This window comes from Hermetia illucens, chromosome 2 (assembly GCF_905115235.1).
Source record: "Hermetia illucens chromosome 2, iHerIll2.2.curated.20191125, whole genome shotgun sequence".
NCBI lineage: Eukaryota > Metazoa > Arthropoda > Insecta > Diptera > Stratiomyidae > Hermetia > Hermetia illucens.
The window spans coordinates 110,951,597-110,963,856 of NC_051850.1; the positions used below are offsets into that span (position 1 = coordinate 110,951,597).

The 12,260-nt window shown below is 42.2% G+C and overlaps 1 protein-coding gene across 2 annotated transcripts; it reads left to right on the forward strand.

The window, feature by feature from the left end:
- Window positions 1-1,085: 1,085 nt before the first annotated feature.
- Window positions 1,086-8,521, forward strand: LOC119650124 (death-associated inhibitor of apoptosis 1-like). 2 transcript variants are annotated; one of them, XM_038052649.1, is made up of 2 exons: window positions 1,086-1,220; window positions 7,418-8,521. In XM_038052649.1, the coding sequence occupies exon 2, from the start codon at window positions 7,427-7,429 to the stop codon at window positions 8,435-8,437; it is 1,011 nt and encodes a 336-aa protein (XP_037908577.1). In that variant the 5' UTR covers window positions 1,086-1,220; window positions 7,418-7,426; the 3' UTR covers window positions 8,438-8,521. The 2 variants fall into 2 exon arrangements, with proteins under 2 accessions (XP_037908577.1, XP_037908576.1); XM_038052648.1 differs by having other exon boundaries at window positions 1,086-1,216.
- Window positions 8,522-12,260: the final 3,739 nt, after the last annotated feature.

The window sequence follows — 12,260 nt, forward strand, 5'->3', positions numbered from 1 at the left end:
TAACAAAGTGTCTTTATTCGCTTAGTACCACATTGATACGTTTTCTTTCCACAGAAGTAACTTTCGGAAGTAACACTTACGGGCTGTCTTCAGTGTAAATCAATCTTAAGATCACTTGGGGAACAATTCTGAGTAACCAAGTGTGGTAAAGCTGCTGAGGTTGTTTATGAAAAATTATAGGTAACGAGCTACTGTTTCGACGCTTTGGGCGTTTGAATTTGTGGATGGTAATCCGGTTACCTGTGGGAAGTCTCCGGTTACACTCTTTATTATCTGTTCAATGTTATCCTGACACGTGACTCGCTCGAGTTCCTCTTCTTCTTCAGCCTTTGTCCCGTTCAAAAGCGGGGTTGGCTCGTCGTGATCGGCTTCGCCATTTGGCTCTATCGAATGCCTGATCTAGGTGCAATCTCGAGGCTTTTAAATCCCCATCCAGCGTATCAAGCCACCGTTGTTTCGGCCTGCCTTTTGGTCGTCTACCATCGACTTCGATGTTCAGACCAATCTTGGCAAGTGAATTCTCGTTAGCACGAGTTGCGTGACCACACCATCGAAGACGCCCCTCTCGCAACTTTTCTACGATCGGTGCAACCCCATAACGATCGCGGTTATCCTGGAATACACTATTTTATATTGCGAAGAAAAGGAGGTCGAATCCAACAACCTCGTGGAGAAAATGCAGTGGCCTGCGCTATTTGTAAGACTCGATCTATAAAATAACGATTCGGGCACTGTATATAAAAAGAAACCCGTCAGTGACAGTTGAAGTGCAATAATGCATACTGATGGAGGAAGCATCTAGTTCCCGCCACTACTAGACTGACACTGTCACAAAATATTAGACATTTCTTCAATGGTAACATTGTTCTAATATAATGTATATTGGTGACCAATATTCAATGGATATTTCTTGCGAACTGATCTACTTTGACTCCAGGAAAGTTTCTATTCATCGCTGAATCTTATCAGCGGAAGCTTTTATCAATGGTGGTTAAGCATAAATCTGGTGGCTAATAAAAGCACAATACAGATACCTATATACAAAGCGTTGATGACTGTCTGTCTCCATTCTGAGGAACATTCGCAGTTGAACTGTCGAGATTAGAGCAAGGTCTCTGCGGGTTGCAAGTTGCTAAAGCTTTCAGAAGTGGTGTGTCATCGTTTATAGTTGTGCAAAAAAGAGTGATACTTGCAGTATTCTACTGTCCACATACTTGTAGGTACATATAAGTATCTACATATAGTTGTACCCAAAGAAGCCGTTTGGATAGTCATTCCAGGGCACTTTTACATATATAGGGGATCCCCGGTTTACTCATATGGGAGTTCATTTTCGTGAGAGTAACAAGTGGTTGTGCATACAGTCAGCGTGGAAAGAACAGTAAACAGTTCTATCAAGCACCTTTAAGTTAAGTTTTGTATTTCTGAATGTTTTATTTTGTTTTCTTTTCGAAACATAAAAATTAATGCACACAATTCCTGATAATGTGAATACAATCGAAAAAAAAATCCAAAAACGACCAAGCTCACGCGTCAAAAGAAAGTACACTTTATGCATAATGGGAAATGTCTGGAAGTAACCGCGCCTTGGGCCGTTTAGTTAGTTTCTGCTTACATTCTCCATTAACGTACTTCAGTCGTTTGGTGAGTGTTAACAGTAAGAGTTATTTAAGATTTAAGGAAGTTTTAAAATTTATTGCCATGGGCAGATAAACTTGTATTGAAATTCGTGAGCAAACTATAAAATGATCCAATGAAAATGAGCTTGTGTGAAATTGGTGTTATTATAAATAGAAACTAGAAAATATAAAAATTTAGACAATTTGAGGATCTTCCTCGATCTGGAAGACGACAAACCCTTTCATAATAATAATAATAATCTTTGGCGTAACAATCCAATTGGATCATGCCCTTCAAGTGTATTAAAGCACTTCATTCAAGACCGTAATGGTACACTAGAGGATTACAGTGCCCTATAGGATGCGTCAGCATTGCGCTCGCCCGAGATCATTACCCCGATTCGACTCAGGTATTCATTTATAGCTGAGTCGACTGGCATCCGACGTCAAATCACAATACAAATCCCACTGCCACCAGGGAGATTTGAACCTCGACCTTTCGTACGACAACCTTGTGCTCTAACCACTCGGCTACCCGGACACACAAAGGCAAACCCATTCATGCGTCGTTAAAAAACCATAATGCATAGAGTTCGAGAAACCCTTCGGAAAGTGAAGTGAAAATAGCACATGAGGTAAAGGACCTTAAAGCTTCAAGTGTAAGTGCTAGTACTATTCGCCGGGCTTTACACGAAAATGGGTTACTTGACAGAACATCGAGATAGAAGCCGTAATATCCTGGGAGTATAAAAAGCGCCACTTCGACTTTGTTAAAAAGTACGAAAATGTGGATTTCTTACTTTGAAGATACTTTGTTTTCAGTGAAAAAAAAAGACCATAAAGAATATGAAGATCCAAAGGGCAAGTTTTCGCTTAAAAGAAAACATTGCTGCAGCTGTGAAGCATGGTCGTGGTTCAGTTATGGTGTAGCGGTGTATGTGTGGTGTTAGAAATTTGGTGTTCATTAAGAATACAATGAATAAAACAGACTACTTCAACATTTTAAAAGCGAATTTGCATGACAATGTTGGGAAGTTGTGCTTAGATTCAACATAGATTTTCCAGCATGATAATGACCCTAAGCACACGGCTGGAGATATTAGGGAATGGCTGCTTTTAGAATGCTGAAGCAGTTGGATCATTTTCCAAAGGCGCCCGATCTTAATCCAATTGATCAACTGTGATATCAAACGAAGGATCTCTTAAAATACCGCCGATGAAAGAGTTTATCAAATTCTAGGAGTAATAACAAAATCTTGTGAATTCAATGCGAAGAAGATTTGCAGCAGTTAAAAAAGCCAAAGGAAAACAAACCAAATATTAAATTAAGTATCAGTAAGTACAAACTGTTTTGCCAATATATATTGAAGTGTGTACTTTTGACGCGTGAATTTGGAGGTTTCCGTATATTTTCTTTAATTGCATTTATATTATAAGGAATTGTGCATTTTAATTTTTTTGTTTTAAAAAGGGAACAATATTCTGAAATACAAAATTTGTTACCACCGTTTAAAAATACTTCATACAGCTGTTTACCTTCTTTTGACGATGACTGTACCTGTACAGCCGCCACAGAGGGAAGGGATACATTTCGAGATATTCTCTCAGCTGACCCGACTCAAAAGAGTCGGCATTATTTTCACTTCGCTGCTAACACTATGAGGAAATTTTCGTATCGAAAACTCAAAAATCAGATTTAAACAATAAAACACATCTAAATTAATTTCAAACAGTTGGACTAATATATTGTGGTTTCTGTGTTCTCGCATTTAATATTCAGAAATTAGCAAGAAGCCTTGAAAAATAATAGATTTATTTCTTCAATAAATATACAGAAGTCTGGCTGTGCTGGGGTTGTATACAGTGTGCCAAAAGTCTGCTTTCCTTTTCCGTGATTAACTTAGTATTTTTAAAACTAAATAAAAAAGACATTATTTTGGGTTTTTGTTTTTTCTTTATAACAATGGAGTAAAGTGCTTATTTTTCGTTTTATTTCTAAAGAATAGATAATAAAAAAAATTGAAGACATGAATTGTCATTGTAATATTTCCCAATTCTACTAATATATAAAACAATCACCGGATCCAATTCCATACTCCACAGTCTATAAAATTCAAGCGAATTTGCCTAGAGATCTTTCCCGGCGATCGAATAACGTCTAGGGCATCAAATTTACTTGAAGCGCAACATTTATTTGAGGAACGAACTATGCACACCTGTGCATTTCCCTGTGAGGAAACATGTTAATTAACAAGCGAAATTGTAATAAGTTGCATTCAATAAGTCGGAATACTGGAAGATGGCGCCTCGAGTAAAAGGTTTTGTGTTCATCTTATCTTATCTTATCTTATCTTATCTTATCTATTCGTATATGGCTAAAAACCCAAATTTACGTCATATACCTTTTAGAATGCACGAAATTCACATAAAATGTAAAAGTTTCACATTCTATGACTTTGTTAATAATAGATGGATTTCCTTCAGACTTCCAAAATTATCCCTTATGGTATATCTTATGTAAGTGCCAAATTTTGTACTTTTAGCATGAACTTAAGGGGGGTTTCCCGCTAAATTACTAAAATATGCTAATATACTAAAATTAACTTTATTTATGCAGATATCGGAACGGGATGTATTTTGAGGCCTAGATTTCGTTTAAATACCCTACTGTGATTTTTTGGGAAAAAAGGTTCTCAGAACGAGACCTTTTCGGGGGTCATATTTTCAGCCCTAACTCTACTACGTTTCACCCGAGGTCCAATATGGGAGTTTCGAAAAGTACTAATTAAGCCGTTTCATTTGAAAACCCAACATGGCCACATTCTGTAAAAAAATTGCACCTTCCATTCACATGTATATCGGCGATTGGCCACGCACCTTGAAGACAGTGCATCAGCTGTTAGCTGTTAACCGCCAACCGCCAACGAAGAAGAGGACGATTTTGCATCGAAAATTATCATGGGCGATGAGGCTCATTTATATTTTAGTGGTTACGTAAATAAACAAAGTAATCCGTATATCACCTGCGAAGAGCCATTACTCCCGCTCAAAATTGCTGCGTGGTGTGCTGTTTACGCTGGAGGAGTCATTGGGCCATATTTTTTTTAGAACACCGCGGGTCAAACGACAACTGTGGGCGGTGCACGCTACTGATTTTTTTATTTCTTAATTGCATGTATTGGAACTGGAGAATATGTGATTTCAACAAAACGGTGCAATGGCGCACGTTGCTCGAACTACAACCGATATTCTGAAGGAAGCATTTCCGGGTCGCGTTGGTAATTTGCATGGGCCGGCCAGATCACTCGATTTAACCGTTCCAGACTTCTTTCAATAGGGTCTTTTGACCAACAAGCCTCAGACTCTTGAATCCCTTAAGGAGAATACCCGCTAGGAATGCGAGAACCTGTCGATCGATGTTCTGGCAAGAGCTTTCATTTTCATATTATATCATTTTCTTGACTTGATGGAATAAATTCTAGTCTTTTTCTTTTTCTTCAGCCTTTCACCCGTTCACAAGCGGGGTCGGCTCGTCGTGATCGGTTTCGTCATTTGGTTCTATCGAATGCCTGATCTGGGATTAAAAAAAAATTGTAGCGAAAGAACATCGCGCGATTACTTTTGCCCCACCTTGTACTTCATTCAAAATGTATCGACTATGCACTCAGTACACCGCATCCACAAGCCATCCAAATTTCGCTTCACCAATTGGCTCGACTCTCGTCTCGGTGAATGGCATGTGTAGTGTTGCCGTTTACCACTTGACGGAGTATAGCCCCTTACCCGCCATCACTCAACGTTTGCTGAAGTATGCTTCAACTCTTCACGATACTTTTGGACTGCACTCCTTCTTTTTGTGGAAGCTACTTTCAACCTCAAACTCCGTAATGATCGCTTTCTTCCACTCTTTGGGAAAGGTCTCGGGTTTCTAATATTTCCGTATAAGCGGGAGTAGGAGACCTGCAGTAACTGCAGTTGTAGCGATAAATAGTTATGCGGGGAGACCGTCGAGCTCGACGGTCCCATTTCGTTCGTGGGTATTAATTGCCGAAATTATTTCTTTTCTCCTTGACGGGAACAGTCTGCAGCCGCACGTAACGGTGACAACTCATTTCGTCCACAAGATCCGGATATGATACGGCTAAGAAGGGCGATGAAGTGTTCATTCAAACTCTTCAGCTGCTCGTCATTGTGAATGTGGGGTCGATCGTTAACGTCCTTTATAGGACCATCATAAGGTTTGCGACCACATACAAGTTCCTTCATGATGCGGCATTCATTTCAGAAATCATTGCATTCGGCAACATCTTCCGCTTCCCTGACGAGCACAGCAAAAAAATTCCCTTTCGTCATGGTTCATTGTATGCTGAACTTTTCGTGATTTCGCATGATATCGGAGTTCGAGCGCGTCACACCTTCTATCCCTCACGTCGGTCAATAGAAACAAACCCTTCTGACGACCGTCGTAGTACCCGAGAAAAGAGTATTTTCGATGGTGGTTTAATGGCTGTTCTCGAGCGGGTTACTCAGCGTATCTGCCGTTCATCAATAAGATAGCTCCACCGCTGACAAACAACAGCTGGATCGCGGTCGATACCGAACGTGGAGAGTTTCAGCAATCTCCAACCCTGCGACAAGTGGCGGACGTAACACGCAGGCGTACGTACGCGATCATCGGATGGAATAGCTATCGAGCCCGACGTCAGTCCTTTTCTTGACGTGCACAATTAGACGATAATTTGTCAATCTGCTGCTAATAGCGAAGTGATCAATCCGATTGCTTATACGGTTTTGGTCAGTTGGAACCCAATTGACCTTTTGTGGGGCTCTGTCCTAGAGCAGCGTGCCACCAATGACGAATGGCGGTGAAAACTGTAGAAATCCACAACCTTCCTACCATTACGAACGTCAAGACTATACTTCCCTTTCACATATCTGGATTAGGTTTTGTCAGAGCTCACCTCGGAATTCAGATCACCCATCGCGATGACTCTCGGAGAAAGCATCCTCCTCCGTTACATCGGAATTCTCTGTACGATTATGATGCCCCGGAACTTGTACAAAAAAGCGAAGCCAAATGTAGCACTGTTAATCCGTCGTGCAGCATCAAGCCGGTAGAAATGACCCTTCCGAGATTTTCAAACTGATCAACGTCTTCAAAGCCCTGCCGATTAATCCAGATATGCAGAGTGCAAGAACCTGCCACACTGAGAACCTTAGTTTTGTCGGTGTTTATCTTCAGTCCGACTCTACTTGCCTCTCCAAATCCAGAGCCATTTGGTCAAGGTCCATGTCTCAATGAGAGAGCAAAGAGGTGTCATCAATGTAGGCAAGGTATTTGTGGTTCTGGTATCGTGGCTTAATTCCAACGGAGAGGTTACTTATAAGGTGGGGCGACAACTCCATTGTTGGCAATGCATTGATCGTTCAAGAAACACATGTTCGATGCGAGGACATTTTTTCCGAATTCCTAATTCTTTCAATTAGAGAAATTGGCTGGATACCCGAGCACAGCACTGCTGATTCGGTTCAAGGTAGTCTATGATTCATCGTCATTTGTGGGATTTTCGTTTCACGTGCTGGGGGCCACGATATACAACATATATTTGATGAAAGCTACAATTATCGGAGATGTGGCCACATCTTGAACAAAGTGCTTTATGCTTAAGCGGAAGGCTTCGTCGGATTTGTTGGTGATTGATACATGGTTGTAGCAGAAACATTTTTATTTTTGCTCATTTTTGGTTTACAATTCCAACGGTGGTTTTATTTATGTTATCATTTATATTCTCTTTCAGTTCACCAGCATGCCTCCATTGGAAAAGTATAACAGTGAACTAGAACGGCTTAAGTCGTTCCAAAGTGGTTGGCACATGGAAAAGTATGATTGCCAACTTTTAGCCTGCATGGGGATGTATTACACAGGAGTTGGTGAATCAGTGCAATGCCAGTTTTGTAATGTGCGCATTGATCGTTTTGAAGAGGACGAGGGGCTGGTGGAAACGCATATGGCGTATTCAGATGGTTGCCCTTTACTAGAATGCGAGTTCACTCCCAACGTACCTCTGGATTTTTTATCACTTCATTTCCTGCTTCCGGGCGAATTAGACTCTATTGCTTGTGAAGAATTTATTTTGGAATCCGACAGGTTGGCATCTTTTTCAAAAGTGCAAGGTGCTTTGGTGACAAAGGCAAATGAACTGGCAGAAGCGGGCTTTTTCTATATGACTGATGGTTCTCTGATGTGTTTTTGTTGCGGTGGTACTTTAGACGGTGTCCTCCCTGAAGAAGATCCGTGGCAGCTGCACGGCATTCTTTACAATCATTGTAGATATTTGAGACTTATGAGAGGAAGAAGTCGTAAGGAAGATGATGATGTTAACCAGTCGCAGGAAAAGATTCTGCACCCCACAGCACCGCAGCTGGAAGAACTGGACCTACAAGAAGCAAAATCGATTGCAACACATGACCACGTTGCACAGCGAGAGCTCGAAAATGATAACGAACTCGAACGAGATGGAGTAGCTGCAGAAGGAGCTGTGGCATTACCAACTGAACATAAGCCCCATGAGAGAGAGTCTTCCGTTAACGAAAGCAATGACGATTCTATAACCATATCAAAATCTTTGTTTCAGTTCTTCATAAAAGGTGGGAACGAAGATACAGGCGAATGCAAAATTTGCTCGGAGCAGATCAGGGATGTCGTATTTTTGCCATGTGGGCATGTTGTGGCTTGCTCCGAATGTGCCAAGCAATGCGAATTTTGTCCGATATGTCGAGCTAAGGTAGAACGAAAACATAAATTGTATTATTCATAGCTATTTTGATTGTATGAACCGAACACTAGGTTAACGCTATATATTTATATGTAATTAATCGTATCTAATAAATCGTTGTTTTTGCACACCAATGACATATTTCCCTCCAAATGCTTCAGATCATTCCTCATTCCTCATCATATCCTTGCATTGACCAATTCAAAATCCTGCCGATCAGTATAGTGTGGAATTTAGATTACCGTTGCATCTGTCTCTTTCTGATTCGGAAATGGCAGACAGAGTCAAAAGAGAGCCAGTCTGGAATGCTTTCATGAGGTGTGGCATTTCGGAGAACTTAATAGCTATAATGAGAGCGACATCAGAGGGTACAAAATTTGACGTGTTACCCGAAAGTACTTATTTTCGCCCATACAAAACAACTAGCTACCTGACTCATAGTGCATTGCATTCGTAGGTAATTCGCTCAAGTATATTCTGAGCGACGCTGCAATGATTTAAATAAAACTTCCCAAATCACTTGTAGGATTAGTGGTCACTGTGGCCAAGTTGTCCACCACCGAGATCGAAGGCTATCGCCGAGAAGGCGCCGCTTGCTCATTGCCAAGAGCCGCCGGGACTGAGATTCCGAGCCCCTCCATCGTGAGTTTACTCCTTAATCCGTCTTCCATGGTAGTTTATGTTCTGATTATCCTTTTAGTAGAAATTTTGAACAATTATTTACACATCAATAGATATGCGCCTATCCTTCATTTGGAATCGCGTCTGATGGCAAACCTGGAAGCTCTAGAGAGACTACCAATGTCTGTTTTCGCGACCGTAACGATAATGATGAGAGGTTTGTGGATTTATGCAACTTCTAGCATAAACCTGCCAGTAGATCAGTTAGGTTACAACTGACCGGCAAAATAGAAGCAACCAGGTTGACCACATTGTAATCAGCCACAAGGGTTTCGAATTTTCAGCCTGTGTGTACAAAAGAGAGGCGCGGAGTTTATGCTCAAAAGTGGTGATTTGGCTTGCGTGTTGCGCCCGCCAATTAATAAACGGCAACTGTGCCGTTCTGTTACCTCACTGCTCCACACTGATATCTCATAGAAGTGACTTTCAGGTTAATGTTAACACAAACTCCAATAAGGATCAACACACGCATAGTTTTCCTAAATGCATAGGCAATCTGTCGAGCGGAGAAGCGACTTCACAGACGGAAAAAGGAAGCCTGGGAGAACCAACAAATCTGTGAACTAGAAAAGTACAGGGAGCAACCGAACCAGGCGCGAAAGTTTTACCAACAAGTCAGCAGGATGAAGCCTTATTCACCTCGATGCTCATCCTGCCGAGACAAAGAGGGAAATCTGATTTCCGACAGAACGGGCATATTGGAGCGATGGGTTGAGTACTTTGATGAGCTACTGAACAACCAGAACATCGGCGAGTTGGAGGTCCCGCCAACTGAAGACGACGGACAAATACTGCCACCACCAAGTTTAGGAGAAACAGTCCGTGCCATTCATCGGCTAAAAAATCATAAGTCGCCAGGGGCTGATGGAATTGCAACCGAATTGGTTAAATATGGAGGCGACCAGTTACACCAAGTGGTTCATCAACTTGTGCTCAAGGTATGGGACAGCGAATCAATGAATCACACATAAAAAGGGAGATATCACATAGTACAGCAGAACATCATTGGCCCATACCAAAGAGGCTTCACTCCAGCCAAATCAGCAACAGATCAGATTTTCTCACTGCGGCAGGCGATGGAAAAACTGTTGGAATATGGAAAACAGACTTTAAAGCCGCCTATGATAACATAGCCAGGGTAAAACTGTAAACTACCATGAGAGAATTCGGTATCCCGACGAAATTAATAAGACTGACTAGGCTGACCCTGACCAATGTGCGAGGCCAGATAAAAGCAGCAGGATCACTCTCAAGACCATTCGACATCAACAACGGTCTACGACAAGGGGATGCCCTATCATGCGTCCTCTTTAACCTGGCCCTCGAGAAAGTGATCGGTGATGCTGAGGTAAATGCAAGAGGTACGATCTTCTTCAAGTCCACCCAACTACTGGCCTACGCTGACGATATCGACATCATGGGAAGAACGACCCGAGACGTACAAACTGCCTTCATCCAGATCGAGCAGGCGGCGCGAGATCTTGGGCTGCACATCAATGAAGGCAAGACAAAATATATGGTGGCAACGTCAGCACCGAAGACGAATCAACCAACAACATCAAACCGCACTGGTCAAACACAAACACGAAGAAGAATAAGGATAGGAGAATACAACTTTGAGACCGTTGACAAATTCTCCTATCTAGGGTCGAAAATCACAACCGATAACAACTACGATGATGAAATCCGCGCACGGTTGTTGTCAGCCAACAGAGCCTATTTCAGCTTACAAAAACTGTTCCGCTCGAAATGTCTCACCATAGGGTCAAAGCTCTTACTGTACAAGACAATGATCTTGCCAGTCCTCATGTATTCCTCGGAAACTTGGGTTCTTAGCAAGAAAAATTGCGAACTCTTGGCCGCGTACGAGGGAAGAATCCTCCGAAGAATTTTTGGCCCCCTACATGAGGATGGTCGATTCCGTAGCCTACACAATGACGAAATCTATGAACGATACCATGACCGTCCGGTTGTGGATAAAAATTCGGCTCGATAGGTTACGGTGGGCGGGTCACTTAATCCGTATGGATGAGGATGATCCCACCCGGAAAGTCAATAAGGGGAATATCTATGGTAGAAAAAGAAGACGAGGCAGACCCTGCCTAAGATGGAGCGATGGCGTGGGTCAGGACCCCAGACAGCTTTTAGGGATATCGAATTGGCGGACCTCTTAGCAAAACCGAGATGTCTGGAGTTCCTTATTAAGGCAGGCCTAGACCGGATACCGGTTGTTGCGCCGTTGATGATGATGATGATGAGTCACGAGGATCATTTAAGGCGATTACATTTTCTAGGGAGATAGGGGCTTGCAGCCGGGAGCCATAATTCAGTGACTACAGCTACACCAACAACAATTACGGCGACATGACTGGCAATAGTCGAAATTTTTGGAAGGAGTGTCACTACACCACCTTCACCGCTTCTGACAACTACTATTCTACTATAAATAAACTTTGTTCCCAGTCCTTCAGAAGGGCACAGACAATTAATGAAAGGAGGTAAGGGAAGACCAGCGTCGATCTACTGACAAGGACCGAGCAAGCAGTATTTCGCGAGGTCGAAACTAATCCGACCAAGCTGCAGAATAACGACAACAACGTAAATTGAATAGCGACAGAAGTGACTCCATTGTATTAAAGTCGAGTTCAACTGTGACGACAACATTAGCGTCAAAGAAAAATAAAAGGAGCAAACAACGGTCAGAGACCGTTCTCATCAAACTGAACGACGGGAAATTCTTCTTCCGCAGCAACGCTTGACCAGAAAACGCCGGGGTAGGAGAAGTAAATATATCTGCCGGACTCGAACCGGCAGCATATTTGTCAATCGTGGGTCGAAGACTGATAAAAAGAGTTCATTCTGCGAGACAGTCCAGAGCATTCTAGGCACGCATGAAAGCAGTGGTTTCCAGCCTAGAACTCATGTGCATCCTTGAAATAAGGGATCTGGATTGTCTCACTAATACGGAAGAGGTGGAGAAAGCGACAAAAAGGGATTACCCAAAAGTGAACAGCTTCAACGTGGGAGTTACATCTGCCAACTACAAGGGGTAAAAATTAGAAAAATTAGGCTTCGCCAGTGTCCCTGAGAAAACAGCGAGCCAGCAATTGCATTAAAATATCATCATTGACAGGATAAGACGAAGGCAGTTCTAATCTGCTGACTTTGGGCCTACAGACACATA